General features: G+C 36.4%; 1 protein-coding gene across 2 annotated transcripts in view; it reads right to left on the bottom strand.

The window, feature by feature from the left end:
- Window positions 1-20,778, bottom strand: part of LOC127878031 (uncharacterized) — a 27,357-nt gene extending 6,579 nt beyond the window's left edge. The window contains exons 1-8 of one of the 2 annotated variants that reach the window (XM_052424423.1): window positions 20,610-20,778; window positions 18,966-19,134; window positions 17,157-17,289; window positions 16,171-16,362; window positions 14,107-14,274; window positions 3,087-3,185; window positions 2,428-2,670; window positions 2,004-2,171 (exon numbers count right to left, since the gene is read on the bottom strand). In XM_052424423.1, the coding sequence (XP_052280383.1) occupies window positions 2,004-2,171; window positions 2,428-2,670; window positions 3,087-3,185; window positions 14,107-14,274; window positions 16,171-16,362; window positions 17,157-17,289; window positions 18,966-19,124 (1,162 nt within the window). In that variant the 5' untranslated portion in view covers window positions 19,125-19,134; window positions 20,610-20,778. The remainder of the gene's footprint in view (window positions 1-2,003; window positions 2,172-2,427; window positions 2,671-3,086; window positions 3,186-14,106; window positions 14,275-16,170; window positions 16,363-17,156; window positions 17,290-18,965; window positions 19,135-20,609) is intronic. The other variant, XM_052424422.1, reaches the window with a different exon arrangement.
- Window positions 20,779-21,270: the final 492 nt, after the last annotated feature.

Genomic DNA, 21,270 nt, shown 5'->3' with positions numbered 1-21,270 from the left:
TAACATTTTTTTATTTAGAAACATTTTTCTAACGTTTTCTTCCAAGAATATTGCTGACACCGTTTTTAGTGAATTTTTCTAAGACCGTTTTACGTGAAAAACCTTCTAAGAAACTAAAACAAATTTCGTTTGTAAAACAATTCTGTTCTGGTTGATAGTGATCTCACACCTACTTTCTTTTTCCTTTGTTTACTGTTCTAGAGGTCAAATTCATTAGGCCCTGGTTTAAAGATATGTAGAATTTCATTGGTTAATTATAAATAGAAATTAACATATTCTCAACAGGAAGTGGGGCATAAAGCACTTTCATTCTTGGTAAATGTGTAAAAAAAATAGCGGAGTACGATGAATGTTTTCTGATTTATGACATGGATTCAGACCTGCCTTTCTATAGATTTACTGAAGTAGAGTTTGAAAGTAATAGAGATGTGTTAATTGAAATTAAAATGATTAACTTTGAGCCAGAAATTAACGTTACGAGTAGTGGCATCGAATTTAATGGATTCGCGCAAATTCTGGACGAGTGTTGTGTCTGTAAAATATTAAATGAATTGCCGTAAATGTATCAAGTCGGAAAAGAAAACGGATGGTTGCATAATGCGTGAAATAATAACATTCTACGTATTCTTTTTCATAGTCAAGTCATTTTGTAACCATTCACATTCGTTACGATTTGGCATTCCCGTTTCTAAAAATAGAACATTTTGGTAGCATGAACCAACAAGGGAGGCGACTCGTGATGTCAGGAATTGTTAAGGTTACAATAAACTAAAAAATCGAGTCAGGAATAATCGCAATCTCCACGCAGAGTTGTCGTTCCTTGCTCTCACATACAACTCTGCGAAAGTCTCAGCTTGCCATTTTGCCTATAAAATAGGTAAAACCGAACAAACGCATTCAATGTATATTTGATTGGATATTTAAGATCGCATGCATTCAATTAAGAAATATGACTTTTAAATGTACGATAAATCGTGCAAAAACTTGCGAGTTTTAATGCAACTCTTTGGAACTATTTTATTGCCCATTAACGCAGATGGAATCATTCCACGCACTTCACAAATGTAAACAACTGAACATAATTTTTATTGAGTGACGTTAGGAATTGCTTCGACGTGTGTATGTATGTTGGTTTCTTAACATCAAAAAAACCAAATCAATTTTATAATAATGAATTAAGACTGATATAAGATATCATGGTATGAGATGGTTTTCTTTAATGCAGTGAATGCAATGTAACCGTTGTGCAAGAGATTGTTTAGTATACTGTAACCTCAATGATAAACGCTTGGAGTGATCATGACATGAATGAGACGCTTTCATAGCAATAGTCCGTTCTGAGCCCAACACAGAGGTGAATGTAATGTAACCGTCGTGCAAGAGATTGGAATAATCGAGTCATGAAGGTCTGAACTCTCTAAACCAGGGACCTGTACTGTATAGGTCCCTGTCTAAACAAATCATCATATTTTCCTCGAAGGCATGTTTTACACTTTAGACTGTTGTTCTGGTTTTATCGTTTGAAGATATTGATAGGGTACGCATAGGTGTTCACTATTAAATACCTGAAATAGGCTAAAGTTAGAGATTAAAGTAAAAAATGGTACTGCAATAGGTTACAATCCACTAGAAAACGGCCGAAAAAAGAAGGTGCAAAAACAGTCGATTTTAATTTGAGTCGAATTTTTTTTTGGTTTGAACATGACATATCTTTTTTATTGCTTAAATCGATTCAGCTAAGAATGCCCGTCAAGAAAAGGTATGGTAATGGGGGTCTCTATGTGCAAAATGTTGTATTTATTTTCGCTCAAATTTGTCGCTTTTACATTGAAACATATAAGGAAACTATTTAGAATATTTTGACCTAAACATTTACTTCAGCAGCACCTTCCCTGTATCTTGCAACTATGCTTTCAACGCCATCGGCGCTCTCGTTTTTTACGTTTACAAACGCTGAACCACGCTTGACCATCGCTTAATGGTAACCATGCTAAACATCAAACCTTGTTTGCACAGGGGCGCGTTGCTCGGGGGCGGTTGAGGCCTGCGAGCTGGAAGATCCGGGTTCTTTTCCCAGCTTACATTCACCGCAACGGCAAGAGGTGACTGTACTGCCGGAGGAGGCTTTGGTTTCTTAGCGCACACAGGCGCGGGTTTCTTCTCCGCCTTTGCTGAAAATACACAATGTATTAATATGCGCAAAATTTGATAAAATTATGAGAGACTTTTTTATACATAAATCAATATGTGAATCCATTCTTTTGTAAGGGAATCGTTCACATCAAAATGAAACTTATTTTTTAACGTTGTTCATACAAGTAAACGTATTTCTATACCAGCGTGTGTTGTGTAACATAAATTTCGTGCGATATATTTTAAAAACAAGCATACTATAATCATATAATACATATAAGTGCAAAGATATACCCGGTTTTTCTTTATGTTTTGGTTCTTTATGTTTGATATCTTTATGTTTCGGATCTTTATGTTTCGGATCTTTATGTTTCGGATCTTTATGTGTCGGATCTTTATGTGTCGGATCTATCTGTGTCGGAGCTTTATGGGCCGGATCTTTATGTGCCGGATCTTGTGTTGCCAATGATTGTGGTTCCAAATGGGGTTTTGATCTGGTAGGCAGCTCAGGTGGAATCTCAATATAGTCACCATCCTCTGGGTTTAAAGATAAAACGATATTTTAGCGACAACAGTAAAAGAAGTATATACATCAATACAACAGCAACATACCAACTTGATTTCATTTCTCACAATTGCCTTTTAGTTATCAACAATTTTCCAAGTGCATAGTCGGACATTTAATTTCATCTTCATAACTGAAGACGTTAATGCAATTACTTCTTTATTACATTAGATTCATGGCTATGTGTACATATTGTATCAAATGTCAACTTGTTTTCAATATGCGTAATACATGTGAACAAGGTATCAACGGCATTTTCTACATCGCGTCATTACGTCAGATCCGACAGATACTAGTATTGACGATGGGTAATTGAAGGTATCGAACCTTAAACAATGTATCATTTATGATTGCTCACAAACGATCACAAGTATCTACTTATTCATACCTTCCAAAATCTGACCGGGAATGGCCGGAGGGTCGATAGTAGGTATGCCTCCGTCGCCCGTCATAGGATCAATCTTGCGAGTATCGTACTCAGCGAAATCTGAGAATCAACAGAAATAGGTGACCTATACGGTGGATGTTTATAAATACATTACGCAACGATACGATGCTTGTTTTAACAACTCCATCAGAATAGAGCAAATCTGTTTTATTGACTGTTTCATTACACATTTTTTATTTCAAAATATTTAAGTTCGGCGCGAAATAATAGGGTCGGTCGGGTAAATCAGAAAAAACTGTGTACGTATTATAAATATTTCGCCTATTTTATCATGAATATTAATGGACACAATATATGTTTACTATATTATACATATAGGATCTGGCAATAGTTGTCACGAGTTGTCATATCATACCATATTGTATTAAACGAGTTCAGGAATGTTGTTAGTAAGCGAGCCTTTCCTGGACGAGTTTAATAAAATATGGTATGAAATGACAGCGAGTGTCTGATCTTTTTTATCACATGTTTTTAAATGAGCAAATTAAATAAATCTTAACGCAAACATAATGATAAATCCCGAATGTTGTTTACATTTCGTGACGTCATTTTACGTTACAACGTCATTTCAGCAAAATAACAAACACAGTTCGTCTTTAAGATATGCTGCGTATGCAGATGAAATGTGTGTGGCGATGTGTGTTTACCTACTCGAGCAGGTATAATTTAGAAAGACATTTCGATTATTGAATAGTATATCAATACGAAGGGTGGTATTATATATATTTTTTAGTACTGATCGGGAGAAAATGTCTTGTTATACTCGTCTAGTTCTTCATTAAAGACAACTCACCAATTGCTTGTCAAATGAAGGGCAAAACATAGGACACACATTTAAACTTTTTTTTTAATGATTATCGGTCAGAAAATGGCGCGTTAGACAATTTACCAGGGCATATAAAATTGTGGTTTTATTGAGAAAGCGGAACAGAAATCAAAAGGAAAATGTTTCTATCAAAGTGCTTAGCCTCGAGAAGGATTCCACGAGACAAAGGTGAATTTTGAAAGACTTTTTGAATTGTTGAATTTTGAAACACGGTTCAATTTTACTTTCACGCTTGACTGAATTTACCTGTAAACAATCAGTCGTATAACAAGAAGACCAATAAGTAGGCCATCCCCATTTGCTTGATATTTCATCTATACTGTTCGACAAAATATAAGCGTCACCAAGTTAAAATGTCGTCTACGCATGTTATGTCGTCTACACCTGTAACATCTCGTGTGGTTACAGACAAAAAAACGTGAGGCATCATCACCATTAGACGATGACGACTATAAGAAATCTCGCCTTTGCTCAAATGGGGGCGAAAGCGATTGCGTTGACATTGACACCAGCCTGGACTATGTCAAAGTAACTCTAAGCGACGAACAACTAAGGAAACTGAGTTTGTTGATGTTCCCTTGTGAGCAGTATTGTATCAGGGGTCGTAGATGATTTAAAACTTAAGATAACAGCGCTTGAATCCGAAAATGCTGGACTTAAATCATCAGTGACCGGTCTTGAATCTAAGGTAGTCGATCTCGAAAAGAATATAACGAAATTGAAGAGAAGAACGAATCATATGAACAATACTCCAGGCGCAACTGTTTGAGATTTTCGGGTCTAACAGAAACTTCCGAGGTGTCATTGGTGCTTGAAATCGCGAAAGCTGTTGGGGCCAACCTTACAATAGTACTAAAAAGACCGATCCCATCGACTCGGCAAGCCTAAATGCAACCAAACCAAAGTGAGCTCAGTGGGAGGCAACATCAGACCCCGCGACATCATTGTGAAATGTATTTCCTTTCGTGCGCGCCAGAAGCTATACAGTCCCCGAGCGAAGCTTAAGCAGAGCGGTCACAAAATGTATTTTATAAACGAAGAACTTACTAAACAACGCAGTGAGCTGCTCTTCCAGTCACGCATACTCGTAAAGGAGAACCGGATTGATAGCTCTTGGTCGTTTGATGGAATTATATTCATCAAAGATAAAACACAGAAGGTCCACAGAATAACAACCAGAGCCGATTTCTCTTCGTTCACTTAGAGTATTTAGCGAACTCTACCTTTTATGTACACTATACCTATTCACGCATGGACTACAACATTCCACTACTACTATCTCGGTTTATCGGATTACAACCCACCGTAACACATAAACCTCGCGTAACACGCAAATAACCGAATTAATTGTCTAAACTAAGCCGACTTAGTTTTATGCAATCGTTAGAGCATATCAAGATTTAAAACTTTGCTGTTTTTTTAGTACACGTATTGGCCTTTTCTTTATGTAGATGTCTACTTTAACTACATTATAGGCATGCTATTGTTACAAAAGAACTTCTAATACATGCATTGACATTTACTCAACGAACGATCCACGTTACATAGCATAGTGATCACCAAAAACTATCGATTATTCTTGTTGCTGTATTGTGCCAGGTGACTGCCTTTTGTAGTTTACAGTTAAATGTACCACCTATTCATGCTTTCCAAACAGGTCATACCTGTATAGCACCCATACATGAATACATAAAGTACTGTGTTAATAATCTGATATGTCCTTATCCGCCGTGTATCTTGCTGTTGCTTCTTTTTTGTAATATCACAGAATTTTGCCATGTTATATTTATACTTACATATACACGATATTTAACAACTATGTACTAACAATTCACATTTCTTCTTTAAGATAGCATAGAGTAATGTCTTTGCTATAGTGGGGCACGTTAACTAACCATTCAACCGGAAACAAGGCTACTGAGACGCATTCACAAAACCAATTATTTTACTTGTATAAAACTTAATAATAAGGATTTAAAACATAAGCCTGACGAGCTCCATTAGAAGTTTCTTCCACGATACCCATATTTTGAAGATACTGTTCTTCCGCCAGCACTTACCAATACCACAATGCCCGTTAAGCATCATGTCCTTAATCATAATATGTTACATTTTTCCACTCACCTGGTTATTTTATTTTATAAGTAACCCCTCTGGTACACAGTTCACGTTGGCGAGTATGAGATCCGACCACCATACATTGTCTACAACTGAAAAGGCGGCATGGCTACTCAACCCTCCCAGATATCATCATCCCTAGTTAAATGACTCTCTACACTGATATGACATGCCGCCAATCCTACTACAAATCTAGTTTTCTGTTGCTGAACCTCATTCATCGACCCTTAACGTTCAGAAACCATACACAGCTGTACCTGTGCTCCTTACTTATTCTGTGTTCTGGAGACGTCCACCCTTACCCAGGCCCCGACTCATCAAGTAGTTCTTCCCTCTCAGAATATAGCCATATATTAAACAACAACGGACCGAGCATCATGCACCTGAATATTCAGAGTCTTAGACCAAAGCTTGACATCCTAGAAGTCGAGGCACATCCATACGACGTACTCGTTCTTACGGAAACTTGGCTTAACCAATCGATTCCTGACGATGATATCGCTTTATTGCATTTTCAGCAACCATTTCGCTGTGCTCGTATAAATTGTCTTGACGGCGGTGAAGTTATATATGTTCGAGAAGGTATCAATGCAACCAAGCGATCAGATCTCTGTTTAAATGGCTTAGAATCTCTTTGGGTCGAATTATCAACAGGTAAGCACAGATTATTGTTGGGAGGCATCTACCGTCCTCCGGACGCAAACAATGACCACTGGACCTTACTAGAACATAACGTCGATCAAGCTTTTTCCATGCCCTATGATAATATCATTATCACTGGAGACTTTAATATGAACGTCCTCAGCCAATGCCCAAATAAAATCATAAACCTTATGACATCATACAACGCTGAACAACTTATCTCCTCACCAACTCACATCACAGAACACTCTAGCTCACTTATCGATCTAATCTTTGTAAAAAAAACAAAAATCACATACTATCCAGCTTTGTTGCAGACCCTTTCATTCCAAACTTAACTCGTTTTCACTGTCCAGTAGTGGTAGTTCTTCATTTGCATAAGCCCATAACAGCTCCATTCAAACGACGTATATGGGTCAACGACTAAGGAAACTATGATGATTACAGAGCCGGTTTACGGTCGACGGACTGGAACAGCCTTTTCGACAACGACGACCTAGATGATATTACCGAGAATATAACAGACATAATCCTATCAATAGCATCCCAAAATATCCTAAACAAGATAATCACAGTAAGACCACATGACATCCCATTGATGTCACACCTGATTAGAACTCTTTTAAAAAAGAGGCAAAAACTTCATAAAAAAGCAAAAAAGTTGAATACGCCAGAAGCATGGTCAAAGTTTAAACACGCAAGAAATTTAGTCACTAAACGTCAGGAAAAACAAAACTATAAAAATAAATTAATTGAGAAATTTAATCAACCTAACACATCTCCTAAAACATGGTTTAAAACAGCTAAACAACTTACAAACAAAACACAAACGCAAACAATACCAACATTATACGATCACAATCACGAGGTAACTACTGACGATGACAAAGTAGATCTTCTCAACAATTACTTTTCCTCTCAGTCAACTGTCGACGATCGAGATAACTGTCCTCCACCAATAAATCGTGATACGGAATCCTATTTGAGAAGCATCACTATTACGCCCCAAGACGTTCAAGACGCTCTTTCACTTCTTGACCCAAGCAAGGCAAGTGGCCCAGACATGGTCAGTCCTAGGCTTCTAAAAGAAGGCATACACGAACTTTCTATACCTCTTTCAACATTTTTCAATAAGCTCATGCAGAATTCGTATTTCCCTGATTCTTGGAAGCTTGCAAACGTTGCGCCCATCTTCAAAAAATCAGATCCTTCTAAACCTTTAACTACCGCTTATTTCCCTACTTAGTTGCCTCGGTAAACTAATGGAGCGCTACATACACAAATACATATATAATTACCTAACGACAAATAATCTTATTACCCCTTTCCAATCTGGTTTTTTGGTGCTATTGTGCATTCGAAATGTAGAATCGTTTACTCATATCTGTATTCACCCCTGAAGAAGTCATACGACTAACTTGCACAGTTGTAATCTTCATGCATAGGTAATTGGGTTTATCGCTTTCAATTTTCATTTTATTAGCTCATCTATTTTTTGAAAAAGAATATGAGCTATTGTCATCACCTTGGCGTCGGCGTCCGGTTAAGTTTTGCGTTTAGGTCCACTTTTCCCATAAAGTATCAATGCTATTGCATTCAAACTTGGTACACTTACTTACTATCATGAGGGGACTGGGCAGGCAAAGTTAGATAACTCTGGCTTGCATTTTGACAGAATTATGTGCCCTTTTTATACTTAGAAAATTGAAAATTTTGGTTAAGTTTTGTGTTTAGGTCCATTTTATTCCTTAAGTATCAAAGCTATTGCTTTCATACTTGCAACACTTACTAACTATCATAAGGGGACTGTGCGTGCAAAGTTATGTAACTCTTACTGACATTTTGACAGAATTATGTGCCCTTTTTATACTTAGAAAATTGAAAATTTGGTTAAGTTTTGTGTTTAGGTCCACTTTTTTCCTAAAGTATCAAAGCTATTGCTTTCATACTTGCAACACTTACTACCTATCGTAAGGGGACTGTGCAGACAAAGTTATGTTACTCTGACTGGCATTTTGACGAATTTATGGGCCCTTTATACTTGAAAATTCGGTTTACTTTTGTGTTTTGGTCCACTTTACCCCTTAAGTATCATATATAGTTCTTTCATACTTGGAACACTCGCAAACTATCAGAAGGAGACATTAAAGGACAAGTTGCATAACTCTGGTTGTCATTTTTACGGAATTATGGCCCTTTTTTTACTTAGTAACTTTATATATATGGTTACATTTTGTGTTAGATCCACTTTACTTCAAAAGTAACAAGGCCATTGTTTTTAAACTTTAAATACCGGTACTTTCATGCTATCATGAGGGTACTGTACCTGGCAAGTTGAATTTTACCTTGACCTTTGAATGACCTTGACTCTCAATGTCAAATTATTAAATTTTGCTAAAATTGCCATAATTACTTTATTTATGATTAGATTCGATTGATACTTTGACAAAACAATTCCTACCTGACATACCACAATTCACTCCGTCCAAACCATCCACCACGCCCCCTCCCCCGAATCACCCCCGAATCCCCCCTCAATCCCACCCCATTATTTTTGTTTATTATAAAAGATCATCTAATCAATGACCACCACACCCTCATACTATACCCCCACCCCCAAAAAATAATTCGTATGACCCCGGTAGGGTGGCATATAGCAGTTGAACTGTCCGTCAGTATGTCAGTCAGTCTGTCTGTCCGTCCGAAAAAAACTTTAACATTGGCCATAACTTTTTCACTTTTTAAGATAGCAACTTGATATTTGGCATGCATGTGTATCTCATGGAGCTGCACATTTTGAGCGGTGAAATGTGAAGTCAATGTCATCCTTCAAGGTCAAATGTCAAATGAATGGTGTCTGTCTGTCCGAAAACTTTAACATTGGCCATAACTTTTTTCAATATTGAAGATAGCAACTTGATATTTGGCATGCATGTGTATCTCATGGAGCTGAACATTTTGAGTGGTGAAAGGTGAAGGTGAAGGTCATCCTTCAAGGTCAAATGTCAAATATATGGCGTCTGTTCGTCCGAAAACTTTAAAATTGGCCATAACTTTTTTAATATTGAAGATAGCAGCTTGATATTTGGCATGCATGTGTATCTTATGAAGCTGCATATTTTGAGTGGTGGAAGTTCAAGGTCAAGGTCATCCTTCAAGGTAATTTTTTTTTAATTCAAAGCGGCGTTCTCATGAAGCTGCACATTTTGAGTGGTAGAAGTTCAAGGTCATCCTTCAAGGTCAAGGTTATCCTTCAAGGTCAAAGGTCAAAAAACAAAAACAAAATTTCAAAGCGGCGTTATCATGAAGCTGCACATTTTGAGTGGTGGAAGTTCAAGGTCAAAGTCATTCTTCAAGGTCAAGGTCATCCTTCAAGGTCAAAGGTCAAAGAAAAAATCAAAGCGGCGTTATCATAAAGCTGCACATTTTGAGTGGTGAAAGTTCAAGGTCAAGGTCAACCTTCAAGGTCAAGGTCATCCTTCAAGGTCAAAGGTCAAACAAAAAAGAAATCAAAGCGGCGTTATCATGAAGCTGCACATATTGAGTTGTGGAAGTTCAAGGTCAAGGTCATCCTTCAAGGTAAAAAAAAAATCAAAGCGGCGTTCTCATGAAGCAAGGTCAAAGGTCAAAAAACAAAAACAAAATTTCCAAGCGGCGTTCTCCTGAAGCTGCACATTTTGAATGGTGGAAGTTCAAGGTCAAGGTCAATGTCATTCTTCAAGTTCAAGGTCATCATTCAAGGTCAAAGGTCAAAATAATAATAATTTCAAAGCGGCGTTATCATGAAGCTGCACACTTTGAGTGGTGGAAGTTCAAGATCAAGGTCATCCTTCAAGGTCAAGGTCATCCTTCAAGGTCAAAGGTAAAAAAATAATAATTTCAAAGCGGCCTCCTCATAAAGCTGCATATTTTGAGTGGTGGAAGTTCAAGGTCAAGGTCATCCTTCAAAGTCAAAGGTTAAAAAAAAATTCAAATCGGCGCAATAGGGGGCATTGTGTTTCTGACAAACACATCTCTTGTTTTTTTCAAACATTGTTAAAAAACACGATTATTAATTTTGTATAATTTTATTTTTGAAATACCGTCCAACCATCCCACCCAAGAATCCCCCCTCCAAAAAAAAATAATTTTGTTTTGCATTTTTTTTGCATTTTTGGAAGATAATGTAATAAATGACCACATCCCCACACTATACACCCCTCTCCACTCCACCCCTCCCTCCTTTGTGATTGAAATTACCATAGGTCCCTACACGTACAAAAATAGATGAGCGGTCTGCACCCGCAAGGCGGGGCTCTTGTTTTCTCTCTGATTTCTCGTTTGATTTAAATAAAAATTGCAGTCACATAAACAACCAAGCAATGTAATATGGAACTTTTACACCCATTATTGCTGCTTCTTCCTGTATTGCGCGATGATGATCTGAATTATTACCTTTATGATGCTATATTCCTATATTATTTTTTTATAAAGAAGGAATGTAGTTGATACTTGTTTGTAGTTTCATTTCATCGTTCCTCAAAAAGTTGTAGCTCTGTTGCTCTGGTCTCTTTTGTGCCATTGAGTAAATAAATGGTAATTGAATGAGTTTTAATTCCCTTTTATAATTGTTAAATTTGAGTTACAATGCTATGAGGTTAAATTTTATTTACACTTGAATGTTTCATGAATATTGATGGGCCAAGTGTGAGGTTGAGCGCTCTAAAACCGGTTTAAACCCCCAATGCTTTGCATTAACCGTTCCAAGGCGGTGACCCCAGCTTTATTCATTGATGTGTTATGTATGTTGTTTTGTATTGTGCTATTTTGTGCTGTTGTGTGCTGTTTTGTGCTGTTTTGGCCATTGGTCACTTGCCTTTGAAATAAATGACCAACTAATTGTGTATAATGAGAATTCAATACTGCTCCAGCAGCCGGAGTTTCACTTCTTTTTATCAAAGACGACTTGACCGTTAATCAATTTACATGTCTTTACAACGACATATGTCAGGCGATGGACGAGGGCAAGGAAGTGCGTGCTGTATTCTGCGATATTTCAAAACCTTTCGACCGAGTCAGGCATCGTGGTCTCATCACAAAACTTTAGTCTTTTGGAATGTGCGACTCCCTATTTAACTGGATTATGTCTTACCTGTCAAATCGCAAAAAAGCATTGTGTATGCAAATTCTACATCATCATGGCGCCATATACAAGCAGGCGTCCCTCACGGCTCTATCTTTGGCCCCTTATTCTTTCTCGCCTATATTTACGATATCGTTTCTGCTGTCAACTCAAACATCCGGCTCTTTTCCGACGACACCAGTCTCTACATTATTGTAGAAGATCCTGTAACTGCATCAACCACGCTAAACAGCGACCTTGCATCCATACATTCGTGGTCCCAGTCTTGGCTCGTATCGTTACACCCTGAGAAAACTGAATCTATTATTTTAAGCAGGAAAAGGCGTAAACCACAACACCCACCTTTAATTATGAATTCTCTAAATATCGAAGAAGTTGACACCCACAAGCACCTGGGTCTTACCCTTTCCTATGACGCAAAATGGAACGCACATATCTCAATTACTCTGTCAAAAGTTTGGCGACTTATCGGTATTCTTAGGTCGCTTAAATTCTTTCTCAACCGCTCCTGTCTCAAAAATGTATTTTTTAACTTATCCGCCCTACACTTGAATACGCTGATGTTGTCTGGGACAACTGTAGCGAATACCTAAAGCAAGAACTTGAATCTGTTCAAGTGGAAGCTGCCAGTATATGTACTGGAGCAACAAAATATTGCAATATCCAAAAGCTACTCAACGACATCAAATGGGATACACTCTCGGAAAGAAAGAAACAACATCGCCTACTTCTATTTTACATAATGGCACATGGACTATCACCACCCTACATGTCAGATCTAATTACACATATTAATCAAACCCAATCAGACGGATACAACTTAAGACACATCCGACAAGCCAGAGCACGCACACAAGCATATAGTTTATCTTTCTGACCCAAAACAATACGTGAATGGAATCAACTGCACATAACAATACAAAATTCACCAGACGTACAATCATTCAAAAGCGCCCTACAAAAAGCTAAAAAGAAATCCTCACCTCTTTTTTACTGCGGTTCACGAACTGGGCAAATCCTACACACGTCTTCGACTCGACTGTAGCGGTTTGAACCACGCTCTGTACTGAAGGTCTCTAGTAAGTTCCCCCATATGTTGCTTTGGATCTTCAGAAACAATTGAACATTTCCCTCTTAAGATGTACACATTATACATAACTCAGAACCCACTGCTTTTCCGAAATACGGTGCCCTATTACTACAAATAAGCTCTTAAATGGCTTTGATCGATTCTCTCTTGCAGAAAACGAACTTCTGTTTCGCGCTGTACAGCGATATATCATAGCAACCAAACGTTTTGCGACATACGTGTAAACGGCTCTCTCCTGCTCGACAACAGACCGTGTACCAAGTTTACAAATAAAATAACGATTTTTTTCGTGTTAGATTTTTGCATTCCTTTTTAAATAATTCTTTTAGATAATGTCTTCTCCAACCATTTTCACATGTAATCTAAACACTTACAGTTCGACTTCTGACCACAATGACTGCAGTCGCAACTCAACACAAACGGAGAGGAATTTATATAAGTGTCACATCGACCTTGTTTTCCAATCCAAAGCACATTTAATTTTGATATATGCTAATTTTGAATTATATTTACATGTGTCCATGTTTACATGCAATATTTGCTTTAAATAAATTTTAAACTAAACTAAACTAAACATAAAAAATATATAAAATCTAAGTCCACTACCTTTGCACATGCTGTTACATAGCAGATATTGCAGACGTGGCTTAAATTGGTTTAAAATTACATCGAATCAATCACTAAGCTCAGTAATAGCACATTAAATATGAAGGTGTGAAACTCACATAACTACACAAACGGATCACTTTAGGGGTCCCCACCTTGCAACGGAATATTTAAGAAAACATTAGGGGCTAAAAAAGAAACGTCGACACAACCAGCATTGTGAATATTATTTATAGTAAACACAGATTATAACATTGCACACAACATTTAAGTTGTTATCATTCATAGCAAAATCGTATTCTCCTTAAACTTAATCTACTTCTCTTTTCGATAAGTTTCAAGAAAGATAATAATCAAATAAGTTTGGATAACACTTTTTAAGCAATCGCCTAGCCTTTACAATTTATTGGTAAACTCTAACTCCTTAGCCGATTATTCAGAATATTTGAGAACCATACATGAGTTACCCATTTTTCTGTCATACACGATTCCCGCTGAGAACAATACCTGGGTTTCCCATTTTTCTGTCATACACGATTCCCGCTGAGAACCATACCTGGGTTTCCCATCTTTCTGTCATACACGATTCCGGCCGCCTCTTTGTCCAGTTTTCCCATGTACGCGTCAAAGTCCGCCTTAGGGCGGTTCTTTAGGCCTGTGACAGGGGCCATTGACAGGTTCTCTGTCAGGTAAATGAGGTTCACTATGGTGTTCATCTTTGGATCTGAAAAAAACTCGCATCTTAAGCTTTGAACACATTTTTCTTGTAATTTTATATTTAGTTCGTTAAAGTCTTACATAACTGTAAGTGGAAACCATATTTTTGTTAGGGTAATAAAAAACGGTTAAAAAGTACCCTTTATGAGGAGCGTCTATAGTGGCATTTATGGATACGAGTGTATTGCTCTAATATTATCAGAGGAAACAACTATTGCCAGCTAAAGACATCTTTTATGAGGAAGAAGATTCGCATCCGTGTATTGTTTGTACAATGATAAAACTCATATCGAAATATGCATTTAAGTGGAGTTCTTCAATATAAGAACGATTTAATAAATATACATTTGTTTCGTGTACCATACTCCATAGTTTAATGTAAAGCAAACACTGAATCAGTGTGCAGGAGCACATGACGTTATGGGGTTCACAAATGGGTGTTAATGGATGCTAATACACTGGTAAGTGGTGATTGTTTTTTAAATAACTGTTGAAAAACAATTATTCTGAAGAATTTCAATTAGTGCATAAAAGACAGTTTTCTTTTATTCTGCTAATGGCAATTCGAACAACATCGGAATTAAGTTGTTTTTTTTATAAGTCTGTGTTCTTGGCTAAAAATTCGATGTGTGATTAATTCATAAACACGGTCATACTGCACGCACCGATTTCAGACGCATCCGTTATGTATTCTCAAATCGGTACAAACTGCAAGAAAAATAGTATTTTATGCACTAAAAAATTTTGCAAACATATTTCAATATGTGTTTATCGGTGTGCCCAGCACATGTGTAAACCCCTGAGAAACACGTTGATTTTGCACCCTGTTTATGCTCGTGATATTAAAATTAAGTCTTTATAAGGATTCGCAAGGCGTGTTACCAACCGAAACGTAGAGCTGAAGAAAACCGCTAATTGAATGGCGAGTTTATTTTAACATTGTTGTTTAAACATTTCTCTTCTTTACATTATTGTTGAGTGAGCAGTCAGCTGCGAACACCCTTTCAGGAAAAGATACCAGACAGACGTAGTGTTTGCATCTGACTTAAATGCAATGTACATGACGTTAAAATATAAGGCTCCGTGTTAATTTAAGGACTTATTTTCTGCTAGTCAATTTATTATATGAAGCTGATAGACGAGATGCATGAAATTTAACGTTTTGTACAATATTAATGCTTGATTTGAATACAGAATTCAAACTTTTATGATTTCAATCGAGGTAATTTAGAATGGTTAAAGCAAAACAAGTAAAATACATATACATTGAACGTTCTCTTGTAAAGGACACGTCTTGGTTTCTGGTTTAGTCAGTACAAACTATTTTATCACGTTCTATTTCTTCCTTTATCATACAAAAGGTGAATGTACGTGTCGTTTTATCATTTTGACAAGAGCATATATTTTTATAATTCACATAAAGGTTTAACATTGTCTTTGTTTTTACAAGGTAAAAATGACATATACAAATATATTAAGAAAAAACTGAAATGACCTTTAAAACAATATGTGTTTAATTGAATTTTCTTTCTTTGGCAGATCATTATATTCAAAACTAAGGGCTTTCATGAAAATCCTATTTTGCGATGATCAGCTAAATAGCTTTCAAATCAATTTTCACAAAAGACGTGTTGTAGCTTAGGGTAAGGTTGAGATCCTTCAATCTTATCATAGGCCGATGGAGTTGCAACTTCAGTAGCAAAACATGAAAGGTCTATATTGACCATATAAATAGGCATATTATATGAATAAGGATATTGGTTTAACTACCAAATATACCTTGTTCTAAACTAAAGTCTTGTTATATGACGTCGCGTTGTGCGTACCTTTTTCACATACATAGAAAATGTTGAACATCGTTAAATTCAACGACTATGGACAAATTAAAGTCAATTATAGTTACCTGCTCCATCAATGCAGTTTACTATGTAATAGTGTTCAAGGTACTTCTCCGTAATGAGAAGGTTTCCGAACGAGCTCGCGCTACATCGGGTAGTTCCGATCTTGAATTGATGGTCTTCGTGACACGCCAGCTTCACCAGGAACGGCAACTCGTGGTTATCGAGGAGGAAGTCCATGGTCTTGATATTTCCAACTGGCAACGAGAACAACAACAACGTCAATGTTGTAATGGGAAAATCGTCAGGAAAAATATGGGTAGTGTATAGGTAGTCTGAATGTTTTTGAAGCTGTAATTAATTTAACGAGTGTTCACGGCGGAATCGAAAAATATATATATTGAGACCAAATCTGTAAATGTAAGTATTTTAACACATCGCAACCTTCCTCAATTCGCTTTTATACAGTAAGTTTGGAGGAGTCATGTGGTTTCTGGCATGTGTGTAGTTAAGCACTGTAAAATGTTTATGCTGAATATAACCTTTCGAAGTATTATTAAACCGCTACACGATGATAGCTATCTGAAGTAGGAAATACTGGCATTTATAGTTCGTTACGGTAATTTACTTAACATAAAATATCGATTCGATTAAAAGCGACTTTTACAACGAAGCGGCATTTAAGAAGGAATTGCATACAAAACAAAATTAAATATTGACATAGGCACATCATAACGTTAGTAGTATAATTTGCAGTGTAGTGTATTCGTTAGTTCGAATAGATATGATTTTGCACATGTTGGAAACTACGCAGTTATTAGTCGTTTGCGTATCAACCTATTTATAGTCAGTGCGATAAAACATCTTGATTTGCTTTTGTACATACTATTTTGCAGATATTGACAGTGAGAAGTTATCGTCTTTCTTATTTGAAGATATTAGCATTTTCTGTCAGGACACACGTGCTACTTTTTTTAATTATTGCTTATATTCTAAACTTATTAATAGTATGATATTAAATCTTATTTTGTGACACATTTTCTTAACTTACACTTGTTCGGGCCCATGACCAACTGGAACTTGACCTGACTGTCTACAGGAAGTGTGAGGAACCGGAAGTCCGAAGAGTTTGAGTCGCGGATAACCACCCGTGGCTGTGAAGAGTAGCAATGGATCCGAACCACCTACGCAGAAGGGACCGAACAAATCAAAATGCATCCGAATATGTGAACATTTAAAATACTAACAATTGTAAACTGTGGTTATTAATAAAGTAAAAGCAAATGTTACACATATGAACACATCGGTATTTAACAAATTAACTGACTGAACTTCATAAGTTGGTATTTTTGGAGAAAACGGTTCAGTTTTTTATGTCTGTCAGATTTGATTGATGGAAAGTAATTATTTAATAATTAATTCGAGCGAGAAAAAACCTTTTTAGAGTAAAATTGTCAAATGTATATAACGTCTCATGATTTATTTTCAATATTAAATATTAGGTTAGAGATTATTAACCGTTCTTATTAACGGTTACTACAACATAAAAGCTTTAGTTTCAAACCTCGCAGACCAATAGTTTGTATATTTGCGTATTTAATATTATAAAATCCAAACGAATTAGTTTTTAAATACGTCGTTATTGTCAAGTATGTAATTTAGACTGCTTGCATACTTCATACGATTGTTGGAGACTTGGTGCAACATTTTTGCAGAATATAACGCTAGCTTAAATTTTACGTTGAACTTCGAGCGCAAGGCTTACTTTATGTACCAAGAGATGGAGCTTCAACCACACCAATGTGTTAACAACTATAGCAATATCATAGTCTACACTTGTCTCTGCTTTTGCTTGTATACTGCAAAAGCGTTAAGAGTGGAGTTGAGTTATCCTATTGAACAGCTTATGACACCGCCCGTATTACTTCCGTAATTTACAATTTAATATTGAAGTGTCTTTAAACGTTTCTGAGGTACTTGTATAGTCGATGAGTGAATAGCGATTGGTTGTTATGCATTAAACAATGTAAACAGGAAGATCAAATCAGGAAGTAAAATTAAATAATTACTGCAAATGTTTATTGTTACAAGCGCAATTGTGAAATTCAATAAATAGAAAACATATCTAGTTTATCACATATACATAGAGCTCAGTCATGTTGTTAGCCAATTCATAGTATGTGTATCACATTGGATGTACGCACCATGTGCCAATTCATGCCATTTACATTTTCGCATTATTTCCGTCGCCTATATAGGTTGTTGTGTTGGGTTGCTACGGGGCAGGATGCATAATACAGAAAATGTCCGTTTCGGAATATACATTGAGTATATAAGAGCTTGCTCGGTTTGAAACACCTAGGATTCTATGCATGTTGGGAGAAAAAAGATTCGGTGTAGCCTCAGATCGAATCTAGGCCCTTGGAGGGAGAATATAATACGTTACCACTAGATCACTGCTGAGCTTCATCAATAACCTCAGACATGGGCTCATATTTAATATATATTTATTATTTATAGTTCTCATTGGCGCAAGTGATCTTTATCCTATTAAAACAGTCTCTGTAGGCCTTTATTACTAATACAATATAAATTGTATTAAGTAAATGTACCCGGGGATTTACTACACAATCCCAAGATAAGTGTGTAAAAATGATCTATGCAAAAACACGAAACATAATATAAGGTTGCACATTTAAGTGTTTTGTGTCGTTTGTTTTGCTTAATGGTGTAAAATGTATTAATTAAAAATGCTTTCAACAGATGTATTTTTAGTCAGAATTCCGTAAGACCTTGCTTCAAATTCGGAGGTTATCCTCACCCTCATCAAGCAAAAATAGTTATGTGCACGCCGCCTCACCTGCAAGTTGTCATAGCAATCAAAGCGCGTGTCGCCGTACCATCCCTCAAGTATGACCCCTAGCATGGGGAACCTGTCCTTGTAAAGGCGGAAATACTCCTTCATGTTCAGGCCTTGACGTTCGTCCCACTCGAACATCTGGGCCGCATAGCGCGACATGTTGGGAACTCTAACGAAGCATGGAACAATTTAATATTCATGTATGGGTTTCATCAAATATAATGAAACTTTCTTTTAGACTATTTCATTTGACGAACATGAAATTTTGATTCAACTTGATGTTGATGATGATGATGACGATAAGTAGTAGTATCATTAGTATTGCTATTATTGTTATTATTATTATGATTATTATTAGTAGTAGTAGAAGTAGTAGAAGTAGTAGTAGTAGTAGTAGAAGTAGTAGTAGTAGTAGCAGCAGCAGTAGTAGTAGTAGTAGTAGTAGACGTAGTAGAATTAGCAACAGCAACAGCAGCAGCAGTTTAAGTAGTAGTAGTTGTTGTTGTGGTAGTAGTTATAATAGTTGTGGTAGTAAAAGCAGAAGCAGCAGCAACAGCAGCAGAATCAGTAGAAGCAGTAGTAGTAGAAGTAGTAGTAGTAGAAGTAGTAGTAGTAGAAGTAGTAGTAGTAGTAGTAGTAGAAGTAGTAGTAGTAATAGTATTAGTAGTAGTAGTAGTAGTAGTAGTAGTAGTAGTAGTAGTAGTAGTAGTAGTAGTAGTAGTAGTAGTAGTAGTAGTAGTAGTAGTAGTAGCAGAAGTAGTGGTAGCAGTAGTAGTAGTAGTAGTAGTAGTAGTAGTAGTAGTAGTAGTAGTAGTAGTAGTAGTAGTAGTAGTAGTAGTAGTAGTAGTAGTAGTAGTAGTAGTAGTAGTAGTAGTAGTAGTAAAAGAAGCAGCAGCAGAAGCAGAAGAGGTTGCAGATGTAGTAGTAGTAGTAGTAGTAGAAGAAGAAGAAGAAGAAGAAGAAGAAGAAGGAGAAAAACAAGAAGGAAAAGGAGAAGTAGAAGTGGTTGTAGTAATGATAGTAGTAGTTATAGTAGTAGTAGTAATAGTAGTAATAGTAGGGGTAGTAGTTGTAGTAGTAGTAATAGTAGTAGTAGTAGTAGTAGTAGTAGTAGTAGTAGTAGTAGTAGTAGTAGTGGTAGTAGTAGTAGTAGTAGTAGTAGTAGTAGTAGTAGTAGTAGTAGTAGTAGTAGTAGTAGTAGTAGTAGTAGTAGTAGTAGTAGTAGTAGTAGTAGCAGTAGTAGTAGTAGTAATAGTAGTAGTCGTAGTAGTAGTAGTTATAGTAGTAGTAGTAGTAGTAGTAGTAGTAGTAGTAGTAGTAGTAGTAGCAGCAGCAGCAGAAGTAGTAGTAGTAGTAGTAGTAGTAGTAGTAGTTGTGTTAGTAGTAGTTATAGTAGTAGTAGTAGTAGTAGTAGTAGTAGTAGTAGTAGTAGTAGTAGTAGTAGTAGTAGTAGTAGTAGTAGTAGTAGTAGTAGTAGTAGTTGTAGTAGTAGTAATAGTAGTAAAAGTAGTATTAGTGGTAGGGCAATAATAATGATAAAATATGGCATGATCATTGACTCCGGAATATACCGATTCTGCTTTCGATTTCAACATATGCTGACCGCATTAATGCCATGTTTTAACGAAGTTTTGCAGCACCTACCTTCAAATATTTATTTCCAGCACAGTCATCATTTTTAATTTTACACTCAGTTGTTGCGATTTAAACGAATGTTCACTTGAGATGCCCCACTAAAGTACGCGCTCTTATTATATCATGCATTAGATATCTGATTCATTCATCGTGCGCGATAAACAACTGGAGTTAAACTTGTGTGCAATAATATCACAATTTATATCCACGATTAACGTCACAATGAGGAAGTTCTATGCTAAGCTTACGGATTCATAATTTGCATTATTTACATTTAATGCTTTAAAATTTACATTTAACTATGGGTAACATTCATGTAGTCATATTAGCTCACGAAATGACCGCTATCGACTGCGTCTTAATCCCGACTTGTTGCATATTCAAAATTTATCAATCTTATTAAAAACGTATAATAATTTTACATTCGTTCAGATTGTGTTGTATTAATTGACTGTATTATAGAGACAATATGACACACGTCACTGGTATTAAATAAACTTTAAACACAACCAGTACAAAGTCAACTGCTGCAAACTTTCATTTCTTCAGACTTCTGGTGTAATGGTTCAGAGTTGACTGTTCTGGGAGTCCATCACTTAAATTAAAACACAAATGCAGAATCAGTGAGGATAGATATACGCAAAACAAAAAACCCACGATGATTGGTAGT

Source organism: Dreissena polymorpha, chromosome 4 (genome assembly GCF_020536995.1).
Source record: "Dreissena polymorpha isolate Duluth1 chromosome 4, UMN_Dpol_1.0, whole genome shotgun sequence".
Classification (NCBI taxonomy): Eukaryota; Metazoa; Mollusca; class Bivalvia; order Myida; family Dreissenidae; genus Dreissena; species Dreissena polymorpha.
The sequence above is the reverse complement of the archived record's forward strand: the minus strand, read 5'-3'. Positions and strand labels throughout refer to the sequence as shown.